The 15990-nt window shown below is 38.2% G+C and overlaps 1 protein-coding gene across 2 annotated transcripts in view; it reads left to right on the plus strand.

The window, feature by feature from the left end:
- Positions 1–8478, plus strand: part of foxp4 (forkhead box P4) — a 189302-nt gene extending 180824 nt beyond the window's left edge. For both annotated transcript variants that reach the window (XM_033966672.2, XM_055222185.1), the window contains exons 15-18: positions 2541–2662; positions 4542–4608; positions 6669–6841; positions 7767–8478. In XM_033966672.2, coding sequence (XP_033822563.1) covers positions 2541–2662; positions 4542–4608; positions 6669–6841; positions 7767–7917 — 513 coding nt within the window. In that variant the 3' untranslated portion in view covers positions 7918–8478. The remainder of the gene's footprint in view (positions 1–2540; positions 2663–4541; positions 4609–6668; positions 6842–7766) is intronic.
- The last annotated feature ends 7512 nt before the right edge of the window (positions 8479–15990 follow it).

A 15990-nucleotide genomic window follows, 5' to 3' on the forward strand; every position in this document is an offset into this window, starting at 1 on the left:
TCTGTGTTTGCACTGTCAGAAGATTGGGGTCATTCTCATTTACAAAACTTAGCGTCGCTGCCTCATAATATGTCTATGGGAGGTGTGCAGGGGAGCGCCGGAGATCAGGCACACTGCAAAAAACACATCAGGACCAGATCAAACGACACAAATCCTACAGAACATGGTTTATTAAAGCTGCACTGTGGGACATTTATAGTGGAAAGTCTGTTACCTACTTGCTACTGTGGGTGTGTTGTTGCTTTGCCTGGAATGTTGCATAGTATGGCATTAAACTTTCTATCTATCACCGTGGAAACACTGCCAGGCCAAGTTACAGGTCAGATCTGTGGAGAGGAGATCCAGTTTTTCAATAAACACAACTGTAATTATAAGTGTAATTATATAAGATAGATATCAATATAAATATAAGTAAGAGTGCGTGATATTCCAGGCAAAGCGATGAAATCTCCATGGAGACAAGCGAATGGCAGATAATCCTCTAGAAAAGTTACACGGTACAGCTTTAACTTATTAGACAAAAATATTATACTAAATTTGAGTTATTTTTATTGGTTCAAACTCATTTTGTTTTATTTTAAGCTGCATTTTTGGGATTTTTTTGACCACATAGTCAGTAAATGTTAATAAATCATATATTCAAAACAACAGAACGTCCGTAGAAATAAAATAAAAATAAACCCCTGAGTCGTTGAATGTAAAACGTGTAATATTACTCCAATCATGATCCTGAGTTGAAGTCTTTTTTATAGTGCGCTCTCCTCTCTGGCCTCTCCTGTCGGCTGATTACAGCTTGTATAATTACGTATGTGTGTTTTTTTTCCCTGTTTTTTGCATGTGATTATGACAAACGAGTGACGGCCGCCTGCTCCTGTCCCCCCCCCTCCGCCCGCCCGCCCCTCTCCAACGCCGTGTCAGGGAGAGTATGCGCCATTTAATTATAGACGAATTAAAATGGCTAATGAAATTGGGCATGAACAAACTACAAATAGCAGATGAAAAGGGGAGGATGGTCCCTGGGGGGGGCGGAGGAGAGATAGCGCTAGCGTCTCCGCGTCCTCTTTGTGCTAGCGATTAGCAAATTTTAAGATAAAAATACAAAGAAAGCAGCGTCGCCGTTTATTAACGTGGGGCGACAACAAAAATGCCATACTTTTTTTGCTGACGAATTTTAAAATGGTGAAGCGTTTCTTGGACTGGAAGCGAAAATAGAAATAGTTGGTGATTAGTGATTAGTTATTAAGGCCACGCTCGCGGCAGAAATATCAAGGAATTTCTGCAAGATATTAAAAAGATTATTTTGAAAAGCAGTAATGTTAATGGGTTTTGCCAAAGAAGCTAAATTGTTTCGTTTCACGTCAAAGCCAGGAATTAAAACAAAATGAGTAAAAACATGAAACATTAGCTCAAAGATAAACTGGTGTGTGAGGGTTTGTATTGGGTCTCATTAGGGCCACGTTTTTAGAGTCTTACCAAAGAACGACTGTTACTCAAACTATTCCACTTATTTGACACAAGAAGAAGAAATTCACTATCTGTATATAAAGTTTAATTAATACTAAGACGAGGTGTGTGGATGTATTATAGTCATTGGATTTTTTTTAAAGCACTTCTATGACTGTGTGTGTGTGTGTGTGTGTGTGTGTGTGTGTGCGTGCGGGGGTGTGTGTGTGTGTGTATACTCATGGATCTGAGCTTTATGGCGTATGCAACATTTTGAGATGTAATATTTTGTTGAACTTGTTAATCTCTATGGCAACTGTCCTAATTTTCAGTGGTGGAAGAAGTACGCAATTTTGTGACTTAAGATAAAGTACAAAATCTGGGGGGGGGGAAATACTCTAGTAAAAGTATCACATGAAAAAAAAGGACTTGAGTAAAAGTATTAATGTACTTGTTTAAAAATGTACTTAAAGAGTAAAAAGTAAAGTATTTCACACATATTTTGAGTCTTATAAAGCTTCAAATTTAATGATTTTGATACAGATTTGTCCTGAATTTTGTTCAATAGAAACAACAGAATCAATCGTTTTTCTAGCTGTTTTTATTTGTATATTTTTGTTTGCTCAAATTATGAACATGTTAAAAACAAACAATCATAAAAAAAAATACTTTTACTTTTCATGTCTTTTCAAAAAAAGTAATGCAGTAGTAAGTACAGATACTGCTCTCAAATGTAGTGAAGTAAAAGTAAAATTTAATCACTTTAAAATCTACTTAAGTAAAGTACATATACCAAATGTTTATACTGAAGTGTAGTACTTTACTACTTTTACTTTGTTAGTCATTTTTCATTATTCTGAAGCCCATGGACACAGTTTTATATTAACTTTACTGAGGCAGAATCGCACTGTCCATAAAGTTTTGTTTCTATTTACATTTTTGTATCTCAGTCATTGTTTTTTCTGTGTGTTTAATTTGTCAGATTTTTGCAGTGTAGACTAATTATATTAAAAATCTCACATACATTTCCTAAAACTCCCTCCTCTAAGACCCATAACAGTGAAGCTAACACAGCTCCCATCTTTTCTTTTACCCAGAATGCCGTGCGCCACAACCTGAGCCTGCACAAGTGTTTCGTGCGTGTGGAGAACGTGAAGGGAGCCGTCTGGACCGTGGACGAGGTCGAGTACCAAAAGAGGAGACCACCAAAGATGACCGGGTACGACCACAGTCAAACTAGCACGATACAACAAAACACACTGCCCCGGGGCTTCAGAAAACAACAACAACAACAACAACACTGAGAAAAACAAGTATTTCACTTAGGAAAACTAGAAATACTGTTTTGTGGCCTGATCTGAGAGAAGAACATAACATAATTGCGCCTGCTAGCCTCACTGTTAGCGTCACTACTTCCTGTCCAATTGTATCTCTATGAGGTTTTGGCTAAGATGAATAAATATTTAAAGATGAGACAGTGGACAAGGACAACTACATAAATAAAATGTTTAAAAATGCTTCTGCGTTTAGAAAGAGGCATGTTTGCGTTCCAATGCTAACGCTAATGCTAATTTTGAGGCATAATAATTATTAAAACAACACCACAAACTGAAGTATGCGACATATAAAAATAATCTGGTATTAATTTGAATTTTAATAGGTTGTTTATGTGATTTTAACAACAGTGACCGTTAGTTTTGAGACGCGGTGAGCTAGCTAGCGTGCTACTGTGGACCGTATTATATTAATTAAAGGAGAGGAGAGTAATACAAGTCTCACTCTCATTTTGAAGATGTCCAAATGTTTGCGTGAGTAACTTCTTTGTATATTTTGAACTCGTCACCATTTATCTTAAACATTTTCCTAAAGTCAGAGTTAAATTAGTTTGATTTTGTGAATGGTGTTGGACGCAGCCGCAGTGGGAGCAGTGAGGCCTCGTCGGAGCCTGTAAACACACAGTAAACACATGTGTAAACAGACTGTAAACACACGTGTAAACAGACTCTAAACACACGTGTAAACAGACTGTAAACACGTGCACAGACGTAGTGACACATGGGCTGCACTCACACTCTATGAACCAGCGTCTTAGTTGATCTGAAAAGTCCAAACTGTACACATTTTATTGGAACAAAACATAAAAACTATGTTTCTCGGCTGGCCTGGGAACACCTGGGGGTCCCACCAGAGGAGCTGGAGGAAGTGCCTGGGGTAGGGGAAGTCTGGGAGTCCCTGCTCAGTCTGCTGCCCCCACGACCTGGCCCCAGATAAGCGGAACACAATGGATGGATGGATAAAAAGTTACTCTGATTTAAGTGGAAAAAAACTCTGAAATTATCTTTTTAATACTTTATGTTGCCATAGAAATATTTAACCAAAACAATTTTCGAAATATAATACACAGAGAATTCACACAGGTTAGAATAATCCAGGTCTGTGCTGCTGATACGAACAGCGGTGGAAGAAGTACTCCATTTTGTTACTTAAGTAAAAGTACAGATACCAGAGCAAGGAAATACTCGAGTAAAAGTATAATTTGAAAAAAAAATGACTTAAATAAAACTATCTATTTAAAAATGTACATAAAGAGCAAAAACTACAAGTATTTCATGCAGATATTGTGGAATAAAGCTTCAAATGTAGTGATTTTGATACAGATTTGTGCTGAATTTTTCAACAGAAGCAACTTTTTTTTTTCCTAGCTGTTTTTATTTGTATTTTTTTCCCCAAATTATGAACATATTAAAAATAAACCCTCAGACTTTTCAGCAGGTCTCAGAAAAAAAACAAAAAACCAAAACTTTTACTTTTCAGTCCTGTTCAAAAATGTATCGGAGTAGAAAGCACAGATACTGCTCTCAAATGTAGTAAACGTAAGAATTAACCACTTTAAAATCTACTAGATACTTAATAATGTATACTTAAATGCAGTACTTTACTACTTTTACTTGGTTACGTTCCACCACTGGATAAAAGAAAACCACAGTATTGATCCAGCTTTATTCTAGTGAACCCAAAAATCAAAATGTGTACAGAATATACAGAAACGAATGTACTTTTTAATGTATATAATTTGTATTCTCCCCGTGTGTCCACAGAAGCCCCACTCTGGTGAAGAACATGATTTCAGGCCTGGGTTTTGGATCCCTAAACGCCAGCTACCAGGTACGCCCCCACCCAACACCAGCTCCAACACACTGTATCCGTTGTAATAATTAGCTAATGATAAATACTGCAGTAATTAGGTCATATACTGAACGAAATACTCCTCTCCATTTGGCTTTATTAAGTGTGTAAACCTGCTAACTCCGACCTCTCCAAACACGCTCTGAAATGTGACATTAGCCGTTCATATTTCGATCTCTCCTCCTGGATGAGTTTAAAATGTGCGCAGATGTTTTTCAAAATCTTTTCGAAATATTAGCCAGGAAAAAAAAAAAAAAAACGCAATTACACAATTCTTTTCAAAATGGCTCAGCCCTCCGACCCATCGCTGTCCCATTTCTGCAGCCTCCGCCGTCACCGCCGCCGCTCACACCCCTCAGAGCAGCAGCAGCCAATCAGCATCAAGGGCACTAATATCAATTCTCTTTTATAATTAGCAGATTCCCTAATGACCCCCGCTCCCCTCCTCACTCTTTCTTTCTCTCTTTTTCTCTTTCTCTCACCTCCTCCACCTCTCTTCTTCCTCTCTTCCTCTCTCCCTTTCGCCAGAGCAATTTTTTTACATGATTTATCGCAGTCCGTACTTGTCAATTAAGGTTAGAGCAGAAAATTATCACCTGTCCCAGACTCAAAAAGCGAGCCAGAATCCTGTCTTTTTTCTCGTTTGAGTGAGAAAAAACGCCCGGTTGGTTCATATCGTTATAGACAAAATTTGAAGTTGGTTTGTAGACGCTAAAGATATTTCCCAGGTTCGTTTTTATAACCTAAATTTGAAGTTACAATTATTAAAAGGATTGCGGAGAAGGAGCTACCCCAGGCAGCGCTGTCTCCTGGATGCACAAGCCGTCATGCCCTGTGTCTAAGTGCCCCCTAGTGGTGCGTTAAGTTCATAAACAAGTTAAATGTGCTACAAGGAGAATACAGCAATTATTTTTACATATCATTTATTTTCAAAAAACTCATAAAGGGTTCAATATTCACTTACATCATTTTAGTATTTTAATAATCAAACTTTGTCTTGTTTTATGAGAAAAAAACTGCAAAAAAAACCCTAAAATAAAGTAGATTTGAAGAGTTATATTGATGAAATATTCCAGATGCTATTAAAACAAAAAATAAATTTAAAATAAGAGATTTAGAGAAGATGTAACGTGCACTACTGCGTCTGCCATCTGCTCACTCGGCAGTTTTGGTTTAATTATGGCGAGTGCAAATGGATTTCATAACACGGTCCCGGTTTACAGTCTTTTGAATCACTTCCAAATGAGCAAAGCCGTTCTCACAGCGGAGCGTTTGAAGCTTTGTAAATTCTTCTTCAAAACTCCCATCGTTTTGTCTCGATTAGGTTTTCAAAGTCAGTGTCACGTGTCCATTTTGTGGTGAGAGTACGGAAGCAGCCGTCATTCCCATTTCTAGGATAGTGTTTTTTTTATCAGTATATGCACAACCTGAACATCACATTACTTAAACCAGATTCAAATGTATCAAATAGAATTAAATTAATGATACAGAAATGTAAAAAAAATCCTGAAAACTGAGCTAAAAATGTTCTATCGCCCTATTTTTCAGTGTATTTTGGGGCTCAGTATTTATTTTGGGTACTTTTTCTTTGCAGTAGTGGGGAGATTTTTCCATAGATTTCATTCTGTTCATTTTGCTGTTTATTTTTTGCAACTCAGGCTTTTTAATGATACTGTCTGTTTCAAAATATGTTCACTGGGAACCCCCCTCCTTTGTGTCAGTGACGTAAAGTACTTTTTTTGTTATTGTGACAGTCCTCGTCTAAAGTAAAGTAAATCTTCCATAGACGATGATTTAGTTTAATGTAGGAGTTTATTTAACGTAACACTACATTATACCTCTACTGTTTATATCTATTTCTAATTTTTATTTGTTTATATTATTCTACCTTTCAAGTATATTTTTACTGATGTATTTACTACGTAGAAGGAATTAGGGGAATGACTCAAAGTTAAAAAAGTGAACCCATGATGTGATGTTTTGCCCTGTACGTAGAGTAACCGTGTGTTGTGTGTCTGTGTGTGTGTGTGTGTGTTCAGGCGGCGCTGGCGGAAAGCAGCCTGTCCCTCCTGAACAGTTCGTCTCTGGGGACCCCTCCCTCTGCCCCCAGCCTCAACATGCTGCACGTGGGACACGACGACGTCAGCTCCACCGTGGAGCAGGTGCACAGCAACGGCAGCTGCAGCCCCACGCTGAGCCCGCAGCAGTACAGGTACTACTACTACTACTACATATACACAGCCCCACACAGGTACGGCTACTGATAATAGTAATTCAATTCAATCTTTATTAATAACACAGAATATCTGGTTCATATTAAATAGTAAAAATAATAATAATAACAATAAAAATAAAAAATACACTGCACAGTATAATATACAAACACAAATGCCAATGTCTCCTCATCTTAGAGGTAAATCTGACAGAACTCATGACAGGACAGACTACTACTGTTAGCACAACTAGTGCTACTAATACTAGTACTGCTAGAACTAAATCTGGACCAGACCAGACCTGCTGCTACTACTGCATATTACTAACGCTCCAAACATACAACATCATCTTTCTCCTGGGCGATACAAGCATGAATACTACCATTACCAACATAACTGCTTCTACTACAAACATTCCTACAGGTACTTTTGCTCAGATTCCTACTACTACTGCTACTAACAAATGGTACTGTTGGATGTGATGCAATCCATACTGAACCACTTCACATCACTACTGCAGACGCTAAGGCCATTTCACACCAGACTCTTTCTAAAAACTGAATAAAATTTAAATGAATTAGTTCTTTATCACTACTACTACATACACACACACACCCATGCTCAGCCCACAGCAGTACAGATACTACTACTACTACTACTACTACTACTACTACTACTGATACTGCTACTACTACTATTATACACACACAGCCCTACCCTCAGCCCACAGCAGTACAGGTACTACTATTCAGTATTCAGCTGCTACTGCTACTACTACTGCTACTTGCAAATGGTACTGGTACTACATTTCACATCACTACTACAGACACTATGGTAATTTCACAGACTCTTTCTTTAAAACAACTGCCTAAAATTTAAATTCATTAGTTCTTAATCACCCGTTTGTGTCCCTCTCCTCCTCAGCCACCAGGTGCACGTGAAGGAGGAGCCCACCGAGCTGGAGGAGGACAGCCGACCCGTATCCCTCCTGACCGGGGTCTCACACAGCCTGCCCCTCCCCAGCGACGAACGCGACCTGGAGGAAGACCTGCCCACAGAGGAGCTGCTGGAGTAAAGACAACCCATCCCACCCTGCACCCAGGACCACCAAGGACCACTCCACTTTGGACCCCAAGACCACCGAGCAAGGACCCATCCCACGTGCAAACATACCACTTTTATCTGACAATGTCCCAAATAATCTTCAACTCAAAACGACCATCTCAGTTAGGGTAAAGGCTGACTAGAAGGACCCATCCCACCCAGAAAGTAACACTACATTCTTTACCTTCCACTGGAGGTTCTATCCAGGATGCCAAAAACAAGGATTGAGGTCACAGAGAACCCATCCCACCCTGGACCCAAGGCCACCAAGGACCACCTGCCAACATACCAGATTCTTACAAACTCCCCAAAATCTTCAACCCCAGTTTGGGTAAAGACCAACTAGTAGGACCCATCCCACCCAGAAAGTAACACTACATTCTTTACCTTGCAAGGAGACTGCACTACCCAGGATGTGCTTCCCCAAAAGTCCCCAAATTCTGTAGGACACATCCTACCAAAACGATGATTGAGGTCAACAAGAACCCATCCCACCTTGGCCCCAAGACCACCAAGAACCCATCCCACCCTGGACTCAACACCACCATGAATCATCCCACCTGCCAACATACCAGATACTTACAAAGTCCTAAAAATCTTCAACCCCAGTTAGGGTGAAGACAAACTAGTACAACCCATCCCACCCAGAAAGTAACACCACATTCTTTACCTTGCACTGGAGGTTCTACCCAGGATGCCCTTCTATAAATCCCAAAATTCTGTAGGACTCATCCTACCAAAAACGATGATTGAGGTCAACAAGAACCCATCCCACCTTGGACCGAAGACCACCAAGAACCTATCCCATCCTGCAAACACCTCAGTATCCTGTGTCTGCAAAGAAGTATCGGAGCACCAACTGCTACAGAATCAACCGCCGTCAACGAGCCCATCCGGTATCCATCTGGTACCATCCCATCCGGTTTAAATTGCTTTATCGTGGGGTTGGAGTTCGACAAAATGCTTCAGAACCATTCCCCCCTGCAACCTATCATCAACTACACTGCTTTCAAACCTTATAAGGAGCTGGCAAGGGACCCTAGCTGGACCCATCCCACTTAGCCCCTCCCTACTTACCTGTTTTAGGGCGGGGCTTGAGACTGACCACGCCCCCTTCTCTCTGTCACTACGAAGGGGCAAAGGACAACACTTAAGAGAAAAGAAAAAAGAAATACGAATGTTTTTATTTAGTTTTTTTTTATTATTATAATTTTAAGCAAACAACCAAGAACATGAACTGTATACAGGGTTTCTGAATCCTCCTTCACTAAGAACCAAGACTGTGGAGCACTGCTTTACCTCCATTTTGATAACTTGGCACTTGTAAGAACCACTCAACACATACACACACTTGCACACTAAACTTTCAACTTTTCAAAACTATTACCTTTTTGGTTTTAGAGACCCCCTAGTGGACACTTACACTCACATCTACGCTCACCGACTTGTACATAGACTTGGGAGCAACTCTTTGACCAATGATCTCTTAAAATGCTGGGAGACTAGACAACAAAGTTTTAAAAAATATACCTCCAACGCATCCCAGTTCCACCTGAATTCTAGTCCCGGGACGTTTCTTCAAGGCAAGATATAGAACAAAACTGTACTCTCTGCCGCCATCTTGTTGCTGCCCAAAAATGTCTCTAAATTGGACACAAGTGGTGCTGTATCCGACTGGGAACACTTTGAGAAAGCCGAGGCAGAAGGATCGACATATTGTGACTAAAAAAAATACAAAAAAAAAAAAAAAAAAAAAACTTTATCGAGAAAAAATGTGTGGTAGCTTTGTCACTTCTGTTTTTTATTTGATATTTTTATTGTTTATTCAAAGATCAATATTTTTCATTTTTTGACATGCTGTTTACGTTTATAATATTGTAATTCGTTTTATTTTCGTTCACACCATTCCAAAATTTAAGAAAGAAAACGCAGTATTGTCCCAAGTGTAGCAAGCAAAAAAATTGGACTTAGCACTTAAAAGTTGCCATTTTTCCAGACAACATGATCATTATTATTATTTAACTTGTTTTCTCTCACCTTTCTTGATGTATTTACTTTGAGGAATATCTGTAATGCTTTAAAAATATATATTCAAAAAATGTATAACTGCAGCAAGAGAATACCTCAAACCCACCCAGATCCCCTCCTTGAACTGTGTCCAAAACGATCGATAAAAAAGGGGGATTTTTGATGTGGGAAACCAAATCTGGCAACTTCTGCTTAGCTCGAACTCAAAGCTCTATATGGTTGTCCTAGTTACTGTCTAGACTTGACCTGCCATTCACTGTGTGTGTTACAGATTTATAAGTTCTGCTTGTTTTCTGTGAGCATAGAAAGCATTCTGTACCGTGCTATGCCAAATTTAATCTTCTTTATCGAAGCGTATTCCCGTTTTTATTTTTTGTTACAGGTTAACCAAAGAAATGTGTAGAAAACCAAAAACCCTGTAGTTTACTTAAATGCCCTTTATAGAAAGACTCTTATTTTGAAAGAACTGGCCAAATGACAACAAAGCAGGAGTTTCAAATTAAAATTAAAAATATACACTATCTGGGAACATTGCTGACCATTCCAAAAAAAAAAAAAAAACAATCCAAATGACCAATGTTACACGACTCCACTGCATCAAAGCACTCTGAGGTGTGCTACGGTGGCCCTGAAGGACAAGTCAAAACAACAAACCACAAGCTTAAAAATGATACTAATTGTAATAAAAGTATTTGAGAAAAGTATAAAATAAACAGATAAAAAAGATAAATATATACCACTATGTGAAAAGAGCCGTTTCTGTTTCCACCTTCAGTATTTTTATTTTCAATATTATCTTTTTTTCTAAATAGGAACTTATTCAAAAATTACCCTGTATATGTATTTACAATTTCTGATATCTCCAGTATTTTTACTATTTTACGTTTTGTTTTTTTTTCACTAATTGACTTGTCCTTTAGCGCCATGCTAGTTTAGCATTTAGCCCTATTCCATACAAAACAATGACCCAGTTTAGGTGCACATTGGGCCCCACGTTTGTACCAAGCAGATATTCACGAGCTTTAAAACATAGTCTGTGGTGTAACCCAGTCGTGCCCTACGAGGTCTGCCAAATAAGAGCTGTTGAAGAGGGACCATTTCAAAATAATGGAAAAATACATTTAATTCTTCTATTTTACTCAAATTTCTCTCTTGTATTTCATTTAATATAACCACGTTTGTGATAATTTTATGGTCAAAACATAAGGACTTTATAACAGAAGTGGTAGGCTGACATCTTGTAAACCAAATATAACACTACCTCCTTTTCAAAAACAGTTCGACGTTAGCCAATGGGAGACTGAACTCCGACGTGTTTTTCTTCTTTCACCATTCTTCTATAATATCAACAACAAATGCCAAAATTATTGTTACTGTAAGACTGATATTTTAAAAGCTGATCTGGACTCGAGCCCAAAAACACAAAAGTGAAACGACTACCTCTCCTTCGACCACATGAAGCGTCTCAGAAAAGGCTGGGAAGTACCTAAGGCCCTGTTTACTCAACGGGTATTTTTATGACCTGATATTTGACCCCCTGGTCCAAAACACCGTTCAGTCACTGCGGTTTTTATTTGTGAAAATCAAAACAAAACACCCACATTTTTAAAACAGTTATTATCATATCAATTATATAGTGTTGGTGAAGTGTCTTGCCCAAGGACACGATGCACAGTTTATATTAGTGGGGGTCAAACCATCAAACGCTTCCTGGGCAAATCTCTATCAATTAAACTACTGCCCCTACAACGTTATCTCTGACAGTGTCTTGCCCAATGACACAATGACAGTGTAGTTTTTCATGTGCGGGGATTAAACCATAAACCTGTCCGTTTGTACATGAGCTTCTCTGACCCAAACAATGTCATTTTTAACAGTTCATAAAAATACCCACGTACCCACGGCCTTACGCGCCACACAAACTGACCACTAGAGGGGGATATACCAGCTCTGACATTATTCAAATATCCAAAGACTCCCACAGAGCTCCGCCCCTTTCTTCTTCTCGCCCAATGAGACGCTTTGAGTTACGACACACTTTTACACACGACCCAAACCGTTCTGATATCCAAACCCAGAGGAACTGCTGCATAAAACTTTAGCTGTACCCTGTGACCTGCCAGATTCGTGCCACAGGCGGCCATTTTGTTTCCCTCATAATGTATTCTTGTATATTATGCTTGACTTCTCTTTCCAGGGCATTTGATTCTGTTTAGGGTTGATTTTTGTTTCTTTTTCGCAGCGTTGTAAAGCTCTCCGCTCTTCTACTGTTGCTTATGTGTTTGTATTTATCATTTTAAGTGCTGCAGGTATCTTGGTTTTTAAAAATAATAGTTTTTCTTTCCATTTTTATTGGTTCTTCATGAAACGTCTGGGACGCTGATTTTTTAAAATGTATTATCGCTGAAAAAATGAAAAACATGAATTGTTAGATCAGTGGTTTAGGTGATGACCGTTTGTATATTTATCTTTAGCTAGTTCGATTTTGATACTTTTGTCTCTGTACTGCATTTATGCATTTTTAAGGAAATGAAAAAGTTACTTCGTTATGTACCGATACCTCAGAAGGACTTTTTTGCTCAAAACAGGACCAAAATCTGCAGATAAAAAACAGAAATGGAAGTTAATGTAGCGCGATATCTTGCTTTAAAACGTCGAGCTGTAGAAGTGGATTTTCCCGCTCCTCCCTCCGACCCCAGTTATGTTGAACTTTGAACTTTGAACTCAGAGCTGTCAATCACACACACATATATACACATTGTCTCGTGGCACCTCTGGCTCACCGAAGAAAAACTCAAGAGCCAAATAGGATTTCTGATATAGTTCATATATTGTGAAAACCAAAATGTTCGACCAAAGCTCCAGACCCTTCAGAGTGATTATGTAAACAGTTTTAACAGTGTGCGCTTAAGCCAAGTTTCATTTTAAACAAAAAAACAACCAAAACTGCCAACAAGTGCTAAATGTGTTCAAACGAATGATATCACTTTCACAGACAAGTTCCAAGATAAAACACACCACCAGTCAAACGTTTAGACACACACTCTCAGTCAATGTGGGGGTTTTTTTCTTGATTTTTACTATTTTCCTCAGATATATGAAGTAACATCTATGGAATTATGTAGTAAAGAAAAAAGTAAAGTTAAATTACTCAACTATTTTTCGACAAAGCAAAGGGTGGCAGTGGCTACTTTGAGGATTTGATATAAATATTAAAATATACGTTTTTTTCTTTACTACATAATACCTTTTATGTTACTTCATATATTTGTATATAAAATGTAGAAAGTAGTAAAAATAACGTTAAAAAAAACAACCATTGAATGAGAGGATGTGTCCAGACTTTTGCTTGGTCGTGTATTTCTCTATTGTTAATACAGTTGGATTTAAATGCTAATATCCAGCTAACGGTTTATGCTAGCTAACCCATTGTACCACATGTCGCGTCTGTAATGTCAGCGAGCTAACTGCTACATACAGGAAGCCATATTTAAATTTTCAGAATAATGAAGAAACTTGTCACAAAATTCGTTTCAATTTTATCGAGTCATTTTTGTCGTGCACGTACTAGCTTGACCAATTCACTGCGCACACTGTTACTATGGTTACGCGGGGTCTGCTTAACACACCATTGCTTCGGCCTAAACCAAACTTTAACCAAACCAATGCAGAGACTTTTAAACTTTCAAACCAAACAAGCTAACTCCAAACCCTCTCCGCCCTCACAGGGGACAGTCTGAACCGCAGCGTGTGATTGGTCATTTCTGAGGTGACATCATCCAACGGGGACGGGGAGTCGGGGGGGAAGGCAGGCGGGCGATAGTAACGGCCACTTCAGCTCCTCCGCTCAAACCTTAGGAATGTGTGTGTACATTTCCAACAGTGACTTTTCTTGTTTCTTTAGTTTCAGTTTTATCTTCTTTTGATTTTGTTTTTCTCGTTTATCGGAAGTGTGGCCGTGTAAAGAGGCGGGGCCAGGACTGGGCAGTGGACTCAGTTGGACAGTAGGGGGCGGCACTGCCAGTCACTGCCCTCTCCTTCATGCTGTATAAACACATATATCTGTGTATTTGTAACCTGTGTCTGTCCGCAGACAATAAAAAACTGTACAGTAGATCTAGTTGCATGTAATCTGTACTAATTATTGACAATGGCATTATAAAATGCAATAAAATACTTATTACACTGTCAACTCTGTCTGTTTTATATTTCACTAACTTTTTAACACACACAATTTATTTTATTTTATTTTTTATATATATAGCGCTTTTCTACCTTCAAGTCACTCAAAACACTTTACATCAAGGAACCACTCACACATTCACACACACATTCATACACACATTCATACACCAGTGTGCACAGATACTGGGGTGAGGGGGGTTAAGTGTCTTGCCCAAGGACACAACAACAGCATTCATCTGTGGGAGCTGGAATTGCACCTCCAAACTGTGGGTCAACTGAGTTAATTCCTCTCAGTTTAAACATGAGCTCAAATTGATGGTTCAACACATTTTTCAAGTCAACAACAGACAGATACAAACTATAATATTGTACTGGAATAAATATTATATTTTTTATTCTGAATCTTTGAGTTTTGGAATTATGAGAAATGAAGAGCGTTGTCATAGCAATTAAAGGTCCTATATTATACAAAAATGTCTCTTATGAGCTTTAAGTCATGTTATAATGTTGTTACCTCCTCAAAAACATACTTGGAGTTTTTTGTTTCATTTTCACATGTTTGAGTTACACTTTATTATTAATCTGTTACATCTTAAAACCTCAAAATGCTCAGTTCCACCTTGTGATGTCATGAAATGGTAGTTTCTAATTTACCACTTACTTTTTACCTTTAGTTCGGTAGAGATTTACAATTCTAGGGCTGAAATGATCCAAATGATTCTAGTGAAGGTGTGTGGAGTTTAAAAACACAGTGGAGCACTTCCTGTATCACCACATGACATCACAAGGTGGAACAAAGTGTTTTTTATTTGAGGGAAGAACTCAAGCTAAATATGCAGGTTTGTGTGTTAAACATGTGTGAATGAAACAAAACACAACTCCAGGTTTGTGACGAGGAAACAACATTATAACAGATCAGAAAATAGTGAAAAATGGGCCTTTAACAATTTAAAACAAAATATATCTATGGTGAAAAGTCAACATTTTGAACAGGAAGCTGAGACTCATGAATAGAATCAACATTATGTCGAAGTATAATGCCAAAACCACCCAAAGATCATGTGCTCAATTTAGAAGTTCATCCACTGATCCAGAGGTTGGTGGTTCGATCCCTGTTGGTGCACTTTGGCAAGACACTTTACCTGCCTATGTATTCCAGGGGTATAAGGGAATACAGTAAAAGTGGAAGGGTTAAACGACCTACACATCACTACTGTCAATGTATACATTCATTTCAATCACATTACTTCTTCCTGTTATGGATGCCATTTTGAGGACTTTTACCATTTAAAAGATGTGTGAAAAGAATTGTTAATCGCTACGGCAAGGTCCTTCATTTTACATCACTCTAAAAAGGATTTACCCCAGAATTAGAATGTGAAATGTGACTTGAGACTTGATTTTGGATATTAACAATAGTATTAAATAGTTTTAGTATATTAAAAACACTTCTAACTGTGGTATGTGGCAGGTGAAAACATACAAAACAAACTTTCTACACTTATATAAATGCATTTAAGAATATGTTAAATTAAACCTTTTCGATTCATAATAGGGAGGGTTAAAACTGTTGGCTTTTTGAAGAAATAAGTGTATTTTTTTATGTTATATTTCTTAAAACATTAAAAATAATAAGTGAAATAATAGTTTAAAAATCCTCCTTAATTTAAATGTGGTTTGAAATGTCCCTAAGCCAAAATTGATGACCAAAAAAAAAAAAAAAGACACTACACCTTTAATTACACTAATGAACCACATTAAATTAGCTGATTTACTTAAGACGTCACCTTGACGTCGTTACGTCAGCTCGTATTTGGCCTGTGTTGTGAGA

The sequence above is a fragment of the Periophthalmus magnuspinnatus genome, chromosome 5 (assembly GCF_009829125.3).
Source record: "Periophthalmus magnuspinnatus isolate fPerMag1 chromosome 5, fPerMag1.2.pri, whole genome shotgun sequence".
Lineage (NCBI taxonomy): Eukaryota > Metazoa > Chordata > Actinopteri > Gobiiformes > Gobiidae > Periophthalmus > Periophthalmus magnuspinnatus.